General features: G+C 41.0%; 1 protein-coding gene across 1 annotated transcript in view; it reads right to left on the bottom strand.

Moving 5' to 3' along the window:
- myo15ab (myosin XVAb) overlaps window positions 1-20,918 on the bottom strand; it is a 38,853-nt gene that overhangs the window by 17,795 nt on the left and 140 nt on the right. The window contains 37 exon segments of the mRNA XM_063883361.1: window positions 1,687-1,817; window positions 1,861-1,934; window positions 2,135-2,326; window positions 2,642-2,714; window positions 3,303-3,481; window positions 3,683-3,789; window positions 3,934-4,062; window positions 4,502-4,597; window positions 4,778-4,908; window positions 5,028-5,109; window positions 5,379-5,463; window positions 6,584-6,759; window positions 6,849-6,966; window positions 8,151-8,275; window positions 8,382-8,427; window positions 8,667-8,815; window positions 9,021-9,098; window positions 9,481-9,606; window positions 10,200-10,331; window positions 11,409-11,504; window positions 11,609-11,732; window positions 12,038-12,096; window positions 12,192-12,305; window positions 12,435-12,596; window positions 14,480-14,593; window positions 14,894-14,957; window positions 15,777-15,880; window positions 16,101-16,200; window positions 16,382-16,456; window positions 17,113-17,222; window positions 17,332-17,395; window positions 17,937-18,019; window positions 18,328-18,721; window positions 18,850-19,159; window positions 19,237-19,435; window positions 19,714-20,031; window positions 20,156-20,876. Coding sequence (XP_063739431.1) covers window positions 1,687-1,817; window positions 1,861-1,934; window positions 2,135-2,326; window positions 2,642-2,714; window positions 3,303-3,481; window positions 3,683-3,789; window positions 3,934-4,062; window positions 4,502-4,597; window positions 4,778-4,908; window positions 5,028-5,109; window positions 5,379-5,463; window positions 6,584-6,759; window positions 6,849-6,966; window positions 8,151-8,275; window positions 8,382-8,427; window positions 8,667-8,815; window positions 9,021-9,098; window positions 9,481-9,606; window positions 10,200-10,331; window positions 11,409-11,504; window positions 11,609-11,732; window positions 12,038-12,096; window positions 12,192-12,305; window positions 12,435-12,596; window positions 14,480-14,593; window positions 14,894-14,957; window positions 15,777-15,880; window positions 16,101-16,200; window positions 16,382-16,456; window positions 17,113-17,222; window positions 17,332-17,395; window positions 17,937-18,019; window positions 18,328-18,721; window positions 18,850-19,159; window positions 19,237-19,435; window positions 19,714-20,031; window positions 20,156-20,876 — 5,440 coding nt within the window.

The raw sequence follows: 20,918 nt of genomic DNA, 5'->3' as shown, positions 1-20,918 counted from the left end.
GATCTAGTTGATGTATCAAATAGTAGCAGATAGATATTCTGATGGAAAATGCCTTCAACTTGTAAGATGTCGATGTCGATGTCAATAGTAGTGCAATAGAGACATACAGGGAGATAAAACACAGCTTTTGAATGTCGGATCAGAGAAATCCCCTTGTATGTGAGCAGCCGGACCATCAGAAATCAGCCGCTGACCCATACATCCACAGCAGTGTGTGTCTGTGGGCCATGTCTCATTAAATAGTAAGCTCTTCATTTGCCAGAGTGTCAGTTCCTCGTAAGCAGATCCTTGTGTTGCCTGGGTGGGAAATCACCGTGGCGATCTAGTCCCTGTGACAGTTACGGTAACTGGGTAACGTAATAGGTTGCTGGGCGGGAGAGGTCTGTAGAACACATCTGATACATGCTAATTCCTGTCAGCCACATCCGATAGCACGGCAAACATTCAGCACGTCGCTGCCGAAGACTGATAGATCCAACATGGCCAGCATCACTGCACCATTGACCAAACTTAGCACGAGCAGATTTAACTCAATCAAAGACAATCAGATCGTACTACAAGTGTAATTTTCACGACGTGGTGCGTTTTAACTTGTGTGGTGGGTAATGCTTTACAAATGAAAAGGCTAAGAAGTTTCACTGCTGCCTAAACTGAGCAGAGAACTGTAACAGAACACTGCATCTCCAGCAGTGGCTCAGTCAGTAGGGGCTTGGACTGGGAATCGTAAGGTCGCCGGTTCAAGTCCCCGAACAGACTTGAAATATGGAAAGTGGACTGCTACTTGGAGAGGTCCCAGTTCACCTCCTAGGCCCTGCTGTGGTGCCCTTGAGCAAGGCACCGGACACCTCCAATCCCCCCTCCCCATTGCTCCCCGGGCGCTGCACGATAGCTGCCCACTGCTCCTAGTACTAGGATGGGTTAAATGCAGAGGACTAATTTCACTGTGTGTGCTCTGCTGTGTGCATGCATGTGACTAATAAAGAGGGTTTCATCCTCCGATTCTATCTATCTCTGGAAATCTGCTAGGATAGTTTTATGTTTAGTTTATATTTAGAGCATATTTAAAAAATGAAAAATAAAGTAGACAGTAAAAAAGTAAATAATAAACAATAATAAGTGGTAAGAACATTGATGAAACTAAAATGCAAGGCTTAATATTGGTGGACACAAATGCTAAACTGTCATGGTAGGTTCTTGGTTGAGTCTTAAATGATATTAGGGAATGGGGCTGATCTAAGAGTAAGTGTAAGACTAAGAGTTACAAAGTTTAGAAGTTGTAAGTACAAAGGCCATACTAGAAAACCTACCTACTATACTACCTTGAAAACAAAAGTGTGACCAATCAGACAATTTGATAGGTTTAATGTAGCCTTCTTAATAACAGAATTTAAATATGGAAACGTAGACAATACAGTATTTTCTTTTTATTCTCAAAGCTCAGATTTGCAGAAACCACTGTCTCTGTTTTTTTGGTGATAAGAAGCACCTTCCTTTCATTACCTTTACTATGTTTCTACTGTATTATAAATATACCTTTCTGTCTTCTTTCCTATCATTGTAATGCAAAAAAGACTAAGCAAAACGGAGCATTACAGGACCTGTGCAGTAACCAAAAGTAAATGGTTGACAGAGGGATCCCCTCTAAGGAGGTCAAGTGTGTCAGTGTGAGTAAGAAATGTAACTTACTCCAGTCCCCTCAGACAGCACAGGGTCAAACAGGCTGTCGAGATAACGATCCATCCCTCTCTGAGGCTCAAAGTCTGTGAGGAGGAGACGAGAGCACTTCAGCCTCTGCTGTCTGTATATGTTGTACGTTTCTGTCTTTGTTTATGTGTTAGATGTTTATACCTAAATGTTTACCTTGCCCATCATAGCCAAGCAAGGCTGAAGGTATGAAATCATCCTTCTTGTCAAAACCACCACCCAGCAGGCTTCTGTAAAACAAAACAAAAAACTGTTACTTTATCAGTACTGTAACCTAGCAGCGGTGGAATAAATACACCAACCCGTTACATAACTAAATCTATGTGGATCGAGTGGAATAAATGATAAAATAGCATAAATACTCAACTACAATACCCCAAAGCACCCGAGTATAACACTTTCTTCTGTATTTAGTGAATGTGTGTCTCACATGCTGGCATTGGTCCGCACTCGGGTCGGTTCCTGTGCAGAGATGATGAAGTAGCTGCTGTGTTTGGGGAAGTCAGCAGGAAGTTCCAGGTCCGACATCAAGTCCAGAACGTAGTCTGAGCCCTCGAGCTCCACCCACTGAGCCGGTTCCTTCAGCAGCACCGACCAGCCCCGGCGGCCCTCAGTCACACCCCTGCGTGTACACACACACACACACACACACACACACACACACACACACACACACACACACACACACACACACACACACACACACACACACACACACACACACACACACACACACACACACACACACACACACACACACAATAAAATACAATATTCAAAATATCCAAGTCTTTAATTTACAAAAAGGATACTTTCTGATAATAGTATCATACGTGTGGGATAAATCATAACTCAGAAAATATCTCTATGACTCTCTATAAACCTGCAATTTTTCTTTTTATAGTTCCAATGGCCCTGATTGGCCTTATGTTAATACCTGTGTTTTAAAATGTCTTTAGCCATTTCTTCGCCTGTTGTCCAGGAGTGTAGAGGACACAGAAAGGACACACCTGCAGGAGAAAAACAGCACTTAATATAGACAAACAGCTGAATGTGACATGACACCTTGCTCTCTTTTGAAAAGCCAAAAAGCCTGATAAAAAAGGACTGAAACTAAGTTGGTAGCAATCCTCCCTTTCTGCCTATGAAGCCTTACACAGACACCAGCATCAACAAACAGACACAAACAAAGCCAGTGGACCAGAGAGGCTCTCAGGTGTAGTCTAATCCTCAGTAGGCTTGCCAAGAGGCCGGCGGACAGATTAGCTGGATGAGAGGAAGAAATGAGAGACAGATAACTCTTCGGTGCAGGACAGTGCACACACTGACTGAGCTCAGGGGGAGAGGAAAAAGACAAAGTAATAGTAAAGGTGAGGCTGGGTCAATTAGAGGGAGTAAACAAATAAAGGAAGACTAACTAATTAGGTTTTACATGTATAATATACCAATCATTACTTTATTTATTCATGGAAAAACTAAATTTCCTGCTTTATTCACTCTCATTTCCATCCAATCCAAACTTTGGCAACTAGACCTGAATATAAAATGAATTAAAACCCACTCTTGGCTACATGTGTTGTGTGGGTGTTTGTTCTCACCATCGAAACAGTGTATGTGCAGAACAGTGTGCGCTCTCTTGCGATTGGCGGTCCACTCCAGAAGGCAGGGTGGATACGTACGGCTGTACTCCGGCCCGACATTTAACCGCTGCAGAGCTTGAAGCAGACGGTGTTGACACACACAGTCGTAGCCCTCCGGCCCGTAATCAGCCACAAACCTACAACCACAATATATATCCCTCATGAATGCACTCATGTTTACAGTTTTTCAGATGCTATGCACCTTCAAATTGAACTGAAATTATATGTTAAGGTCACATGCATGCACTGAAAAGCATGCAATAAATGTACTGTATAAATGTTGCGTAGACATTTCCATGTAGTGTGAACATATTTCACTCTTTCACTAGGTTTCTTACTTTAGCAAGTACTTGGTCAGCCTTTGAGAAGGCAGGAATGCGGACAGGCAGGAAGACAGGAGGAGCCAACCACGCTCTGAATTCAAAATGTTGGGATTCCTCCACACCTGAAGAAAGCAGAAAAAGATAATAATAATAATAATAATAATAATAATAATAATAATAATAATAATAATAATAATAATAATAATAATAATAATATTCAGTTCAACATTTGCTTTTATTGCCAAAACAAACAAACAAGGCTTCACCTGATTGGCCACTTGAGCCAAGATCTCATCTCGGAGGCTTGGATTGGTGAGTCCTCTCTGGATGATGTAGTTCCCAAAAAGATTCTCCTGAGCTCCATTCAAGTTTGGATCACCCATAAATCTCAGTATCTATCAAAGGCAAAGGCTTTAAAACCACGTTCTGTAACCTCACAAATAAATAGGTTTCCTTAACATTACACGTAGCCCTGCTGAAAGTAAATGGATATAACTCACTCCAAGAACAGTTTGTACACATATACTCATGAAGCATATCAGAAAAAAAAACAAGCATATTATTAGTTTTTTACATGAAGTCGCTCCAAAATTGTAGTACCAGAGTTTTAGAGAGCTTTAAACTGACAAAGCATGGTTGTAAAATCAGGTTCAAAAGGTTAAAAACGACTGAACACATGATTCAATACGTTTGTAGATAGAAATACCATCCCAAATGGCTAATCCTTCTTAAGCTACACGTCATGTTCATTTGTCTGGGTTTGACTTCCCTGATGTAACGCTGATTAGCAGCTCACTTTGAAGTTTCCCAGCAGAATGTGAATGCAATATTTACCAGAATGAAAACGTTCAGAGCTCCTTGTTTTAACTCCTCATCCGTTCGAATCAGTGAACTCTCCAGCGGGGCTGTCAGCATCCCAAATAACGGCTCCTAAAACACACACACACACACACACACACACACACACACACACACACAATTGAGTTTACGTTTAGTGACATGGATTGATAGCTTGAACAACATTGTCCAGGTTTAAATTATGAATGTTCACTGAGGACTATTTATGTTTTTTTGAGCCAGTTTCATTTGTAGTCTGTATTTTTTTCTTACCCTAAATATGGCCCGGATGTAGTGTGTCATGAGGTAGTTGTTGATATCCAGGGGAAGGGTCAGCTGGGGGTCAACCTGAACCTTTGGAGCCTGCACCACCGCCAAACAGTCAGAATGCAGTTCTTCACCATCTGTAAATATTTTTGAACCAACCCGAAAACAAGGTGGAACCAGGTGTTGATGGAAGTTTATTTATAACGGACTGACTGCGAATCTGTGTGTGTGCATCTGTTTGTGTATGCATGTGTACCTGAGGCCGCCTGTAGCAGAAGTGCCAGCTCAGCAGGGATAGGCAGCGTTGTGACATTCACCACTTCTCTGTTGATGCGATCCTACACAAATCGCAAACACACACATACACACACACTGATATGACACAATGATGCTGCAGCTTCATTTTTTTTTCTCAAACTGTGTCTCTTCCTCCTCTCAGACACTTTTCACTTTATTTCACACCCTCACTTACCTCCTCTGCTTTCCTTGCAGGCTCCAGCACTGTCTGACAGAAAGACAACAGCATCACACTTCACACATTTGTTCATTCTGTAATTTCCTTTTTCAGTCTCAAATACTGTAAAAGACACAGACACCGTGTGCATACCCTCATGTAACGCTGCCGGTTGACAATGAGCAGCACGATAGAGCGGAGCCTGATGAGGTACCTTCTCCTCAGAGCAAAATGTTTCCTGTTCAAGAAAGCAAAAACAATGAGAGATGGATTACTCTTAAAGATACTGATAGGAAGACATTTTTTATTTCAAAGCAATAATTATAAAATGACGTCAACCACTGCACAGTTCATTTAGCATGATTTGTCTTAATTACACTTATAGTTAGTTAGTTATGGCTTCTGTGAAAAATGTGTAATTTCCCTGTATTCATCAAGGTCTGATGAATGATCTCTGAAGTATAATTACTGACCCATAAGCTTTGACCTTGTGTTTATTGCCATGTTAGTGTCATCATTAAGCCAGTACAGTGCATTTCTAAACGTTCAAATAAAATCAAAATTTGCATCACGTATCCAGGTTTTGTCAGTGTGGTCATGAGTGAGAAATCTATCATCTTTAATGGATGAGCAAGACCTGGATCATCCGACCCCGTCTCCTCACATGAAGAGAAAAAAAAGCAGGTCGCCGATAATACGCTTTGACATACCCGGCTCGCTGGAAACGATCACTATATTTCACTGCTGCCGATAAAAGAAAGCTCAAGCTCAGAAGAGTCAACCTCCAGGAATAGACGGATGATAGGAGTGGTTTTAAGCCAGAGAAATGACACCAAGGTTGATTGAAAATAAATGAAGGTCTATTTCTTTTTTTTCTATTTATTGGCATCTAGAATCACAGTCTCTTGGTAGTATGTCTCAGCAGACCAGTTTACGTCCATGACTGTTCAAAAATGTCATAACATCATCAAGATTTAATTATACTTGACATTTGTGTGAAATGTTCCTATTAGCACATTCATGCTTATCTAATGGCTAACAAAATGCTTTGTGACCTTGACTTTTGTCCAACAAATGTGTGGATTTTTTTGCCAAATTTGAAGAAATGTAGGCGTTCTTCAGATTCGCAAGTATCTGACAGATGTGAGGTACCAGTGACCTTGCTTTTCAACTTGGCGTTGGTACTTGGCCTCATCTGTCGCTAGCACAGAGGCTTTAAAAGCAGAATAATTGGCATTATGTGAGTGTGTAATTGTCTTCAGATTAAACCTTTTTTTCTTCTAGCTGAGCAGTTTGCCACTGTGTGCAGCTTGTTTGATGTTGTGAAGGAGCATCCCTTTATTTCAGCTGAACATTACCTGGCCAGGTATCCTTTGCAGCGAGCTCCAAACAGAAACATACGGCGCCGTAACTTGGCAAAGTTCTTTCGGACAAAGCATGCTCGGGTGTATCTCTGCAGCGTCATTGCAGCAATGTTCAGCACTCGGTCACGCTTCCCTTCCAACAGCTGATACAGCTCCTCTTTCAGGAAAATCTAACAAGCACACAAACACATCTTCTATCAAAGGATTTATTTGTTATGTAGGATTCTTTTGGCTTTATGTACCTGAGTATGTGGCTCACCTTACTGACTCCCAGCTGATACGAGCCGTTTTTGACCGGTCCGAGCTTGTGGAGCATGATGACACAGTTTTCTCCATCTGCAGGTGGAGTATCCTTCAGGCAGAGCAGTGCTTTATACCTGAGCACACCCACACACACATTTAAAATGACAATAGATTATTATTTCTGGAGTAAATGTAAAAGTGAAATACAAAGCTGCTACATGCGTGTTCAAGGGATTGTTAGATAGTTTGAAGTGGGTTTTATGAGGTACTTATGGTAAGTCAGTGTATCTACAGAAGATGGTGGTCAGCAGGGCCCCAGTTTGGAAAAACAGACAGGAGCATGGGCACAGTAAGCTAAGTACTGCTGTGTACTGAGGCAGCAACAAAACACATTTTAGTCAACCGAAAAGGTTCCTTATAGGCTGTGAATCTGAGCGACCTAGTGTGAGGCTAATTAGGATTATTGGTCTTCTGAGTGTTGGTAGTTTGTAAGTATTTAGTGGTTTTAGTGAAAATCTAATTTACTGTAAGTGCAGGAATGTGTTTTTCTGTGATAAAGTTTGTCAGACTTCTTTGGCAGTTGGTGGTCAGAGGTGCTGTGATCAATCGGTTTCAGCAGCTTTCCTACTGCAGGCGCTGACATGTGCCAGATGGCTATTTCAGCATGAGGAAATTGGTGTGTGAATTGTGCACTCACTAGAAAAAAAGCCTATAATTAAAGTAATTTGACATTTTAAAGGTCTCGAGCGCTAAAAGGGACAGAAACAATTTGTGGAAGAAAATATGTGCTTGTGGCAGAGGTAGGGGGCCGACACTGACATGAATACTTATCGCCTCCCGTAGACACAACACCCTGCATTAACATCTTAACATCTATCGTATTGAGGATTATATCGCTGTATATTTCATAGTCTTTTTATACTTCCTACTGTGAACTATTGCACATTCCTTGAACAATGTTGGACATTTCTGCATAAATAGGCTTTTAAAAATGACACACCTCTTTCATTTGAATTTACATGCATGTATATTGTAGATATTTTCCATCATACTTTTTTAATCCATATTTATTCATGTTTCTATAATTTTGCAATCTCACTTTTGTTTTCATGTATTTTTCTCTTTAAATGTTTATTTTATTGACAAATAACAAAACAAATACAAATTCTTTATATGTGAAAACTGTCAAATAATATACCAGATTTTTTTTCAGAAAGCTGAACAGGATGTTGAGATGAGTCTCTACAATATGTGGTTCAATTGAAGTGTACCTTCAATCCTCAAATACATGTAAGGTGAAGATTAGTGACTAACGAACCTTGTGAGAAAGCTGTGAAAGTGCAGTCTGATTGGATAACCCTCCTTCCTGATCTGGATCGTCTCCATGATGCCGGAGTAGTGAAGCTGAGTGTTGACCAGCTCCATGTCAAACACTGATGGCTCCTACACATACATTAGCAAACACATAATATGCATGAGCTGTTACAATTCAATCAAAACAAACCAAAACACTGCAAACCTTCACACACCATCCAACTTGCAAATATACCTTACGATGGTTTGACTTGATGCATCGCACAAAATAAGGGTTACACCTGTCACGGATGGATGAATAAATGAATGCATGATTAGAAACTAAGGAAAACCAACTGAACAAGAAATCAAAACAGCATTGCATGGTTTCACAATTGAAGCGGTTCTGAAACTCACTACAGGACCGTGCTTTCCCAATCTATAAAACACAGGACTGAGCTCAGATTAAGCAAATACAATGCATTCTCCCAATATGTACGGCTTCTTCAAACACTTAATGGAACAATGTTTTGACTCAAACCTTTCCATCTTCTCCAGTAGCTCCTGCAGGCTGCTCTGAAACTTTGCGCTGACCGTGCTGGCCTGATAACGACGAGCCGTGCTGCTGCGCCGCTGCGACCGCTGCTGAGACCCAGACTCTGAGTGCTTTATGAAGAGGCTGGATACCATCTGCACACGACAATATTTACTTAATACGTTGTTGGACACTTGAAGATACATGAAGTATACTTGTAGCACTACAACACTTGTTGATGAGTATTCATTTTGATATTTGAAATGTAATTGAAAATCACGAAAAATTGGGTATAATGTGAAAGTTAGAGAAAACTAAGAGCGTAAGGAATAGGAAATAAAGTGTATTTGAACGTCTCACTCTGTTCTTGCTCTGAATGAAGAGGTCCAAAACATCCTGGCGGACTGTGTCGAAGTTCTTATCCAAGAATTTGTGCACCTGCACCACAAATCATTGAACAAAAATCGAACCAGGAATTCAACAGTGATTACACACAAGTGTAACAGCCCTGTGCAACATGTGCTAAGGAGGATCAGGAGTATTAATGCATCGAAGAAGGAATTTTAATTTCTAAACAAATATTATTTAAAAAAGAGCGCCTTTCCTTAGAACAGTAGGCTGTGAGGAAAGCAGAGATCTGGCAACTAGACAAATTTGAAAGCATTCTGGTTGTCTAGGTGTATCCAGTTGCTAATGCTAGAGGGCACTTAAATTGTTACAAATGAAAACCGAGGAAAAGGATAATGATAAGGAAGAAGAGAAGAAAAAAAGCTAATAAATCATATTTTAAATGAAATTGTTACAAATAAATGAAATGTACCTGGTACGTGACTTTCCCCGCGTAGTGCTTCAGGGTGAACTCTGGCAGTGGCATCTTTGGCCTGGCATACAGCGGGTCGTTTCCATGGTGATAATGGCACTTCTGAAGGAAGGTGTGGTCTGTTGCCTAGCGATGATTGGAGATGGTTAATGGCTGGGGAGCCACGGAAACTAAATCCATCTCTACAGCACAAACACATGTTGCCCGTGTGTGTGCAGCAGATTGCCTCATGCAGTTACTCCTGTAACACCGTGTTCATACTTCACTCCGAGACACTTTATAATACGTTTATCTCAAGATGAGAGTCTTACAGTAGGGGCCCCGGGGAATAATGAACAGCAGGTAGGCAATTAAGAGAGCGTGTGGGATCATTTTGTATTGATCTGAGCAGGCTACACTTTAGTGCTTTGGTTTATGAGAAATCCAATACGTGAGATGTTTAACTCAATTAATTTCAAGATTGAGGTATGAAATATTTTAATCATGTTATTGTCAGCTGTTTCTTTTACACCTACATTTTTTTATATAGTCTAACTTAATACCAGTGGATATGATGCTTGCACACTTACAGAAAGTTTTTAAGGAGCAATGAATAATTAATGCCCTTTGCTTTTACTAGGGACTGTTTGTATAAGGCAAAGTTACAGCCAATATCAACTCTGTCTATTATTCATTATTCTTTGTAAATTGAGAGTTTAATTCAACAAGTGTAGATGTACCTGAGGGAACCCACACTGGTCGTCCAGTATGCGCAGTATCCCATGAGGCTTTGCAGCAATGAGGTCGAGACAGGCCTGGTTGTGGCTGAAGGGCTGCTGCTGCCACGGGATCTGCTCCCGCATGTACTCCTCCTACACACATGGCACAAAAGTTAATCAGGTTGGCGTTTAAAAAACTCTTCTTGGTTGTTATCAGTTTTCACTTCAGCTCAAGTATTGCTGTGTCCACTATAGTTTGTGCGATTAAATGACCTTGTGGGTTTAAAAGAGCTTTTCTGAGATGAGTCATGTTACAATCAAGGCAATATATACAATCATTTTTGTATTCCATATTAACCATTTATCTTGAATGACAGATGTCTTTGGGTAACCTAATCATTTAACTGGATGTGAACACACTGAATGACTTGTGCAGCTAAAACTTGTCTTGTGATTAAACTGGGGTGTCTTATTTTATACTTTGACTTTCAACTAAGTTTCAGGCTGGCTTTAACCTAGAAGTCTGTTAATGTGCAAATCAAATCCATCCCCACTGGGAAAACAGACGATTGTGAATAGAGCAAACCCATAAATAAGCATGGCCCTAGTTCCCCTGACAAAAAGCCAAAGGGTTTTTTCCATTAAATCTAAGATTGAGATGACATCTGTGGAAATCACTTACACTTACTTTGTACAAACACATGATATGCTGACATGGTATAAAGCAGCACTGTACTATCAATCTACACAGTGTTTCAAGTATCTATATTTGGTTCACTCTACCAACTACACCAATAGTAAAATGCTCTACCATAAGGATCATATAATAACCATATTAATATATAAAGTTAAAATACTGGGATCCATTCTGCATAACGAGTACTTTTATTTTAAGGTACATTTAGCTATTCTGAAATGGGCAAGTGTGCAGAGTGAATACTTTAACTTTTTGGACTTAAACCATTTTTTGATGCTAATACTTTTTTACCTTTACTTAAGTAAACGTTTGAAATCAGGACTTGTGCTTGTTATGGAGTACTTTAAGACTTGTACTTTTACTTGAACACTGAAACCCACATACTTTTATACCATTTCAACCCACTTTACCCTTTCAGAAATCCAATTGGGATGGGATGAAACCACAGAGCATAAATGCTGATTTATTTCCGTGTTTTACGGCTCATTCCTTGACCACTCTAAATAAAAATATGAACTTGTAGTTTCCCTGACCTGCTCCTCCTGGAAGATGACCTTGTTAAAGAAGAACTGCAAGGTTTCATTGGCGTAGTTAATGCACAGCTGCTCAAAACTGTTCACCTGTAGCTCCTGGAGAGTAAAGAGGGGAGACAATTGGGAGTGAAGTTAACACAGAACAGCTCAGCCGCATCAGCGCTGTAACATCAATCAGCGAGATCTCGCTTTGGCTTGACCTCAAATCCATATATGTCCAATATGGAGATGGAGAGCGCTTCGTTGCGAGGGTAGACCCGTCCGTTGATGCGCTCTGTCAGCCAACTAAACAGCAGCGAGTACAGGATCTTGGCAACAGCATCTCTATGAAAAACACACAATAAGGTTTCTATGGAAACAGGAAACCCGGTTCCTATGGAAACAGAGGACATCTGAAAAATCTCTCCCCCAGCCATGACGTCCTTTGTCCTCACATGCCTCTACCAAAAATTGGAGGAGCAAATCAAAGACGTTTCTCTCAGTAGGCTCCTGGTATTTTTTTTTTTTCAAATGAGGACACTAAAACGCCTGAAACAAAACTGCCAGATAGGCTTTTATTCCAGGTTATCCCATGAAGAAAGAAGCGCATAGTATTTAGTTCAACAGATACTATATTAGGACACACTCACCTGGCATCCACAGCACTCTCCACTGTGAGAGGAGTGAAGATCTTCTCCCTTACTGTATCCTGGGGGAGCAAAACCATCTGTTAGAATCTCTTTAATTGTTTATAGCAGCTTTCTCGGTGGTATATCAGAGACGGTGTGATTGTGTTCTACTCACTGTCAGTTTGAAGGTGACAGACTTCTGCAGGCCTTCAGGTGAGACCTGCAACAGCTCAGCTACCACCCTGATCTCCTGCGCGCTCACCACCGACGCCACTTCCTGACCCTCAGCCTGCAGGGACACACACCCAAAAGCACCAGTCATTATTACCATCATCTATCAACATCATCATTATCACTCAACCGTGAAACTAAATGCATTGATGGGGCCGATTTGCGTGTGTGTGTGTGTGTGTGTGACCTGGTGTGGCTGGAAGTAGACGTTCCCCAGATGAAGGACAGAGGAGAGCAGTCTGTAGATGCCGTTCAGCTCCTCTGGGGTGAAACAAAGGATGTCCATGGCACTCAGCAGACGTCTGAAGTCCTCCCCATCATCTTTCCCCTCAATGGTACAATCCCCTCCCTGAACTCATGTGAACACACACACACACACACACACACACACACACACACACACACACACACACACACACACACACACACACACACACACACACACACACACACACACACACACACACACACACACAGTTATCAACAACAGCATACTTACCCTCAGCCTGTTTAATCAAAGCTCCTACTTAAGGACAAACTAATCAGCTGATGAAAGTTTTTCCGGACATCGGGGATCAAACTTCTCACCTTGATGCAGTAGGACCGTGATCCTTTAAAAAGCTATCATGGTAATTATCACGTACCAGTTCCCTTGAAGTAATAAACATACCAATGGAATATTTCATTTGATACTTTCTTATTATTGCTTATTTGATACCCATTATGTGAATAAGGCATGAAAGGGTTCATAAAATGCCCCCACTGCTACATTTTTACACAAATTAATATTGAAAGATTTTAAATTATTAATGTTTATTTATTAGCTGCTGCTTTAATGGGCTGCGATGAAGACCATACTAATAGCCTTTATTTTCTAGTTATGGCTACAAAAAGGATGAAGTGCAGGAAGTGTTTGACTTGGAACGTTTTGATACTGTTACACAGCCCTAGATGCGTTGATGAGGGATACTTGTGTCAGTATTCATCCGCAGAAGGCAATGAAACATGACTTTTTTCTCCCTGGTGTTATTTTAAAATATAAGCCTTGTAGTAGTAACCAGCAACAATTAAGATGTAATTAGTCAAGGATCTTTAATCAGCTTTGGCACGAGCAATGTGTTGCTTTGTGTTTCATCACATCATGAAGTGGTACTGAGAAACGCAAAAGAGCAAAGCAGCTCGATGGTGGCAACCTTTATATACTGTATAGTCTGTGGTGACAACAAATTGTGTGATGACAGCGACAATTAGAGAAAGACTCAGTCTCTTTTAAGGACAAACAAATGAACATAATGTGTAGAGCTATCTAAAGGTCTCAAAGCAAGATACACATCACTAACTAACTAACTTACATACAACGTAAAGTACAGCTGAGACTTATGGGAATGTCACAATAACTGAATTTGGTTTTGGACAAATAAAAAAATCTTGATTTTGCTGCTGATATTTAAAATCAGGGGTTTGCCCAGGTTTTTACAATTCACCCTGGGGGAACATTGTCTCCTCAATATCATGGCAATCCATCAATAGTTGTAGAGAGCCTTCAATACAAACTAAATAGCTTCCCTCACTGTGTGTAGGAAATTCAAGGGAACAGCTTCATTAATATGATTCCTCTTTGTTGAATATGAATGTCGGTACAAAATGGTATATTTATTATGTAATATCTTTTAAGATCTGTCTGTACCAACCAACAATTTTTTTCCTTATGTGTGAAATGATGAATAGTTTTAGCTTCTTAGGCTTTGGACACTTACTCCAATCAAATGGTAAAATCCCTCTCCAGTTTAACTACTAAAATTAGATATTGCTTTGTTTGAGGTTCAAAAATATGTCAATCAATCATTCAAGCCTTGCTAGAGATTACACAGAGCATTACGTCATACTGTATATCCACTTTGGACTGTAATCATCAAACAACATTTATCACACATATATCTGATATAAAGAATCCAGACAGCACAGATCCCTAATTTTTTATCTGGTGACCGCAATGTGTTTTATGTTTTCGCCATTGATCAATTTGTATAGTAAACGTGACATTTACAAAAAGTGACAGCTCATTTGTTAATGTGACTGTCAAATTGATTATAGTGACCACTCCTTGTCTGTGCTGTGTGTGTGTGTGTGTGTGTGTGTGTGTGTGTGTGTGTGTGTGTGTGTGTGTGTGTGTGTGTGTGTGTGTGTGTGTGTGTGTGTGTAGTGGAGCATATTTCATATTTCTCTAAGCACCTGATTTAGGTAGTAGTAAGTCTCAGCTTCCTGCAGATACAGTGAGCTCTTCTCATGAGGAGGAAGACCTGCCAACATCTCATAGAAGATGTGATAGTTCCTCTCCGATTTGGCCTGTGGATGAACAAACATATACACAGCAATGTGACATTCAAAAATCAACAATGTGCACACATGTTCACAAACAGGAAAGCTCTACAACTAAGACATGTGGTGGTAGCTTTTACCGAAGTAGAAGTAATGGTTTCGAAAAGACAAATGGACGTATGACTGATGAACGGACTGGCACAACATGCTTGATACTCATGTTGTCTTCCTCCACAATCTCCTCTTTCTCACAACGACTCACTGGTAAGAAGACTCCACCTGACCTGCTAAGTGTGTGTATGTTTGAGTTCATGTGTGTGTTTTCACCTGAAAGACAATGCGGGACTTCTCCAACAGGTACTGAGACGTTATGGCACCGCTGATTACACCCCTTGTAAATGACAAACAAAAAGGCAGGTTCACACACACACACACACACACACACACACACACACACACACACACACACACACACACACACACACACACACACACACACACACACACACACACAGTTAAGTAACAGTTCATGCATGCGTAATGTGCTCGGATCTTTTCTGTTCTAGAAGAAGATCAACTACTCATCCGACTGTGTTACTGGAACGTGTTAGCATATTCTCCACTAAGCCTGGTGTGTGTGCAAGAATCTGTGTGTGTGTGTGTGTGTGCGCTTGTTCAAACCTGAGCAAACATACAGGTGTCTTGTTAGCTTGCCAGGTCAGTGGGACTTTTCTCTCACTTACCAATGTAGATGTGCTTGACTTTGTTGAAGTTACATTTAGTTTATTTTTTTATCGATTTCAATAAAGTATCTGATTCTAATTATCTAAGGAGAGTAGTTGTTTCAGGATCATCCAGATGTTTTACTTTCCATACACTGGAAACTCAAAACAGTTTCCTTCTCGATATGATAATAGATAATTGTTTTGTACATTCACACAGAAATGAGTCTAGCACGCTCCACAGAAATCAACAGAATATCACAAACCAACATCTAACATCTATCAACCTCCAGCAACATCTGAGAAAAACACACCCGGCCCTTGTTATGCACACACACAAACACATACACACATATTTTTTATCCAAAAATGTCCTATTATTTCAAGCAGAGAGCAAAAGAGAGCTTTGCCTTGTTGTAGGCTCATGTACACAGTCACATTCACTATTCATGTTCTTTAGGGGGTGAAAACACATTGGTAGTACTCACTCCTCCATGTAGATCTGCGTATATTTGCCAAAGCGTGAAGAGTTGTCATTGCGCACTGTTTTGGCATTACCGAAAGACTCCAACAGAGGCGTGGCTTCCAGGATCTGACCAATCACAACAGGCAGAAATGTTACATAGGCTATTTTCAACAACGATGAAATCATGAGAGCAAAACCAAAAAAAACAAAACTTTACCTCTATCTGATGGGAGACAGTCAAGAAGACATGAGAATAAAGGAAAGCAATAATAGTGTTAGCTTTAACATTATACTATACTGTATGTTAGCCTGTATATAGCAATAGGTCTTAATGTACTGTATATACTGTATCTACCTGTTGTGTAACGTTGCCTTTGTGATGTATGGCTGTCAAGTAACGGAGGATTAGTTTAGTAGCTTCAGTCTTTCCTGACCCGCTTTCTCCGCTGTAATAACAAAGACTGTTAACCTATCTTTTACAGCACTTATTTTTCTTCATTAATTAAAGGAGATGTTCGGTAGACACACAATTAAAAATAAAATTCCAAGAAAATGTGTGTTGTTTAAAAAACACAGCACTCAAATGTCACACATGAATTTTGTTCAAGTGTTGCAAATGATTCATACCTGATCATAATACACTGGTCCTTTTTGGCATCCATCATGGTGGTATATGCGAGATTAGCAATGGCAAAAAGATGACTGTAACACAACAAAACATTTTTATGAAAACCCACTTTGTATGCTAATTGGTTTTGTGTGTGTGTGTGTGTGTGTGTGTGTGTGTGTGTGTGTGTGTGTGTGTGTGTGTGTGTGTGTGTGAGTGTGTGTGTGTGTGTGTGTGTGTGTGTGTGTGTGTGTTGTGAATTCGTAGTAGGGAATTCCATAACCAGACTCTCCCTTGGCAACCAACCAACAGCAGTGTAATACGAGCTGTATACCAACACCTAGGAGAGCTGGCATTTGCGCCTCTATTTCCCACCCCACTATATCTCAGAGCAAAGCGATGTGGACAGATGTAGTACAACAGCACAAACTCAGGGACATGCATGCACTCAAAAGTTGTTATAATTTAGAGAGTTTGTTGGTGTGTTCTGGTCAAAACCAGAACGTGTTTAGAGGATGTTCATCACCACCAAGGCTGCACAGTCATCTAAATGGTTAATTTGAACATGAAATTGTATTTTTATTATTTGTTTAACAATGTCCTAGAGCAAACAGATTTTAAGATGCTGGTCACCAACAGATAGACAGACAAGCCTATCTGAAAACGTAACACCCTTCCTGGAGTTACAAGTTCAGGGGCTAACTGTCAAGGTCCAACACACACACACTAAACACACATTCCCAGGTCTTACGGAGGATTGTCACTCAGGCCGCGGCCCTCATACTGAAGCACCATGTCTGTGCCGTAAATGTTGAGCAACTTGTATGGATTCACTGACACAAGGATGCTGCCTATGTAGGTCTGTATGAATAAAAAAAGAGGGGAATAAAGGAGAAGAAGGAGATGAGTGGATATCCTTGACATTTGATGATATTAGTTATCTAATTTGCATATTAGAAATGAAACATACATATACAAGCTCCTGATCGTAGCGCTTCTTGAGGTTCATTAAAACTGTGGTCTCATTCAGTTCACTGAAATTAAACACAGATGATATTAAACACACATGTACAGAGCACATATTGCACACGGTAGCAGGATTCCTACACCCACTTTGACATCCAATATTAATTAGTTTTCAATGATATTCAAATATCAAAATCAGCCATTGGGGATAGAGTTTGCAGCACGTCAGGAAATAATTGAGGAATAATTTCTTTCAAACTGCTAACTTATGCAGAATCCTCAGGATGTCAAGAGATCAATTTGGGAGTTGCATTTTAATATAATACTTAACATACTTCAAGCTAGGGATTTCTTACACACACACACACACACACACACACACACACACACACACACACACACACACACACACACACACACACACACACACACACACACACACACACACACACACACACACACACACACACACACACACAATTGCTTGAAGAAACTAAAAGGATATGTATTGAAATGAGCTGTGCTGCTCTTCACTGGGGCAACAGAATGCTTTTAAACATTTGACATGAATGACTCTGAGGTTGTTTGTTAATACTGAATTCGGCTTACGGCAGCTGTGTCATGTCTTCCATCCCCTCTGCCCAGCGTTTCACCCTATGGCTTGTTGTGGGCATGCTTAGGATAGAGTAAATCTGGACACAAATACACACAAGGTTTTTAAATTAGTCCACCAACACTGGCATGAAATATTGTCAAAGCTTAATGGATAGCATTATCAGTTGATGCAGAGCTGACATGATATATGCAGAAATTCAAATACGTTTCTATTTTTATTTTTTTAAATGATGTTGTGGACTTTTCCAGCTTCTATGTCGCACTCTTTACAGTTGGTGCTTGAACTAGATTGAGAGAACTTCATTTCCAATTATTGTCAATAAACTGTCATTCGAAAAATAGTCACAAAATCTGAGTTGACCCACAAATACATAATTGTAGCTACCTTGTCATACCAGCTTTGACCAGGTACTCTATTTCTGTCCGGAGTCCAGTCTTGTTCATAAGGCTGTCCGTCCATAAATCGAGGTGTTGGTGAAAATGCTTCTAACACCCCGTCTTCTCTGTACATGGACCATTTAGACAGATTCTGGACCGTGCCATGAGGTAATACCCTCTCAGCTGCCCAAACATCTTCCCCTCCTTCCCCTCCTCCTCGTGCATTCCTGGCCCAGTGTCCTGAGTGTGGTCCATAGGGAGGAACCACGGCATAGCGATTATCCTCACCCTGCAGGCCTGTTGGCACCCTGTATGAGGCATAGCGAAGCTGCTGGTTTTGGATAGCTTCAGAAAGGCGGGGGTTGTGGAACTGACGTGTGAGAATAGAGCGATCCGACAATCTGTGGAACAATTAGGGGTGTATTTCAATTAAGGAAATGTTGAATTTTGGTCATTGTGATATTTTTGGAAAACACATGGCCTTTTTACATATAGGGTATTTCTGCTGTTCTACTGTATAGTTCCCTACCTGAAATTGCCACCACGGAGTTCATCATTACGGAGCGCAGAGGCCAGGTTGGGAGGGGTGGGTTTTGGTGCTCCTGACAGTACCGAGTCATCAGTTAGATGGTAGAGTCCTGTAGACCGAAGCTGACGATTTTGCCTCAGAGCAGATGAAAGGTTGGGCTTCTGGCCGGGAATAACCAGGGTACCATCAGGGAGCCGGTATGATGCGCTACGAAGGTTCTGATTCGTAAGAGCCTGCAGAAAAGTCACCAAGTTGTTATTTAAGGTTATATTTGAATTTGCTAAATTGTTAAGGTTAGGATTAACACAGGAAAAGGATCAGTGAAAACAAAAGCTGATCAAACAAACAGTTGCCAATACAAAGTTAAATTAATTTAAGAGGTACACACTTTAGACAGGTCAGGACCAACTGGCTTTCGTGGGTCAATGATGATGGTTCCATCAGGCAGGGTGTACGACAGACCCTTAAGATAGGGATTCTGCAGAGCAGCTGTCAGATTGGGGCTCTTTGGTTTTCTCGGGTCCACTATAATCGTTCCATCTGGTAGGGTGTACGAAGCTCCTTTCAAGGCTGCGTTACTGAGGGCCTGAGTATTTAAACAGCTGGATTTAGTCAAAGTAGGTCTGGGAGGTTATCAAGTTCAATTAAATTGACCAGCAGTAGAATTATCAGAAGAAGAAACAACTTTTCAATATATTTCATCACCAGTATCTATTAGCAGAACAAGACATGCATCAATTATGGATAACATTTTAAGTGCCATATAGTTGGGATGTGACAAGTGATAAGTTGTATATAAAAAAACAAATAAGGAAAAAGAAATATACAAACACAACAATTATCAACAAAGGCTTGATATCTAACCTTAGCCAAGTTTGGTGAAACAGGTATATTGGGGTCTTGAACTCCTTGTGGTAGACTGAAGGAGGCATCACGCAGGGCAGAGTTTTGAAGGGCGCTGGAGAGGTTTGGAGAGAGAGGTTTCCGTGGATCAATGATGATAGTACCATCGGGCAGGGTGTACGATGCACTTTTCAGATAAGGGTTTCGAAGTGCAGCTGCAAGGTTCGGCGACTTCTGTTTCTTGGAGTCAATTACAATAGTACCATCGGGGAGAGAATAGGAGGCTTCACGCAGAGCTGGGTTGCTTAGGGCTTTTGCCAGGTTTGGGGAAATAGGTTGCTGCAAAAGCAGAGACAACAGAGCAAAAAGAACATCCATCAGCTTTATCTCATTCATGGTCAACAACAGTAGGGTGACAAGGGAAATTAATACCACAATAAGAGGTTAATGGGTGATAGTTTACTTGCTGTCTCGGGTCTATAAGGGTGCCATCAGGGAGAGTATATGAAGCAGACATCACATCTCGGTTCTGAAGAGCTTTGGAAAGGTTGGGTGACTTGGGCTTCTGGGGCATGCGGGGGTCCTGTGTGGGTGCGAGATGGGGTGGATATATGAGAGTGCAAGAGTTGTTAAAAAATGTTTGCATGTATACATACATCTCGGGTTATACAAGTATTTAGACATGTTCCTCAGTACTTACCCTGATAACTGATCCATCAGGCAAGGTGTACGAAGCTCCACGGACTTGTTGGTTTCGCAAGGCATTACCGAGCATTGGGGAGGAAGGGGAAGAGGCATATGGTGACATCAAAGTTCCGTCTGGTAGCCGGTACGAGGCCTGCGTTAACTGTGGGTTTCGCAGGGCACTTCCTAACATTGGTGAGGAAGGTGGTGGGGGTCCATATGGGGACCGGCTGAGTTGCACAGGTGACCTATAAGATGCTTGCCGGAGGTTTGGGTTCTGTTGAAGAGCATTATGGAGCTGTGGCCCAGCTGGTGCATAAGGGTTACGGTGCTGCATCAGAGGGGATCTTAAAGATGAGACATTGTGCATATTAGAACGGTTCTGTAGGGCATCATGAAGAAGTGGTGATGGGCCAGGCTCTGAAATATAATCATATGGAGTCACAACAGTTGGACCATATGGTGAATGGAGCTGTGGAGTCTGATAAGAAGCCACACCTCTTAGTGCCTGGCCATGTCTCATTGCACCAGAGAGCATTGGA

The sequence above is a fragment of the Eleginops maclovinus genome, chromosome 5 (genome assembly GCF_036324505.1).
Source record: "Eleginops maclovinus isolate JMC-PN-2008 ecotype Puerto Natales chromosome 5, JC_Emac_rtc_rv5, whole genome shotgun sequence".
Classification (NCBI taxonomy): Eukaryota; Metazoa; Chordata; class Actinopteri; order Perciformes; family Eleginopidae; genus Eleginops; species Eleginops maclovinus.
Note: the sequence above shows the minus strand (reverse complement) of the source record. Positions and strands in the feature narration are given on the sequence as shown.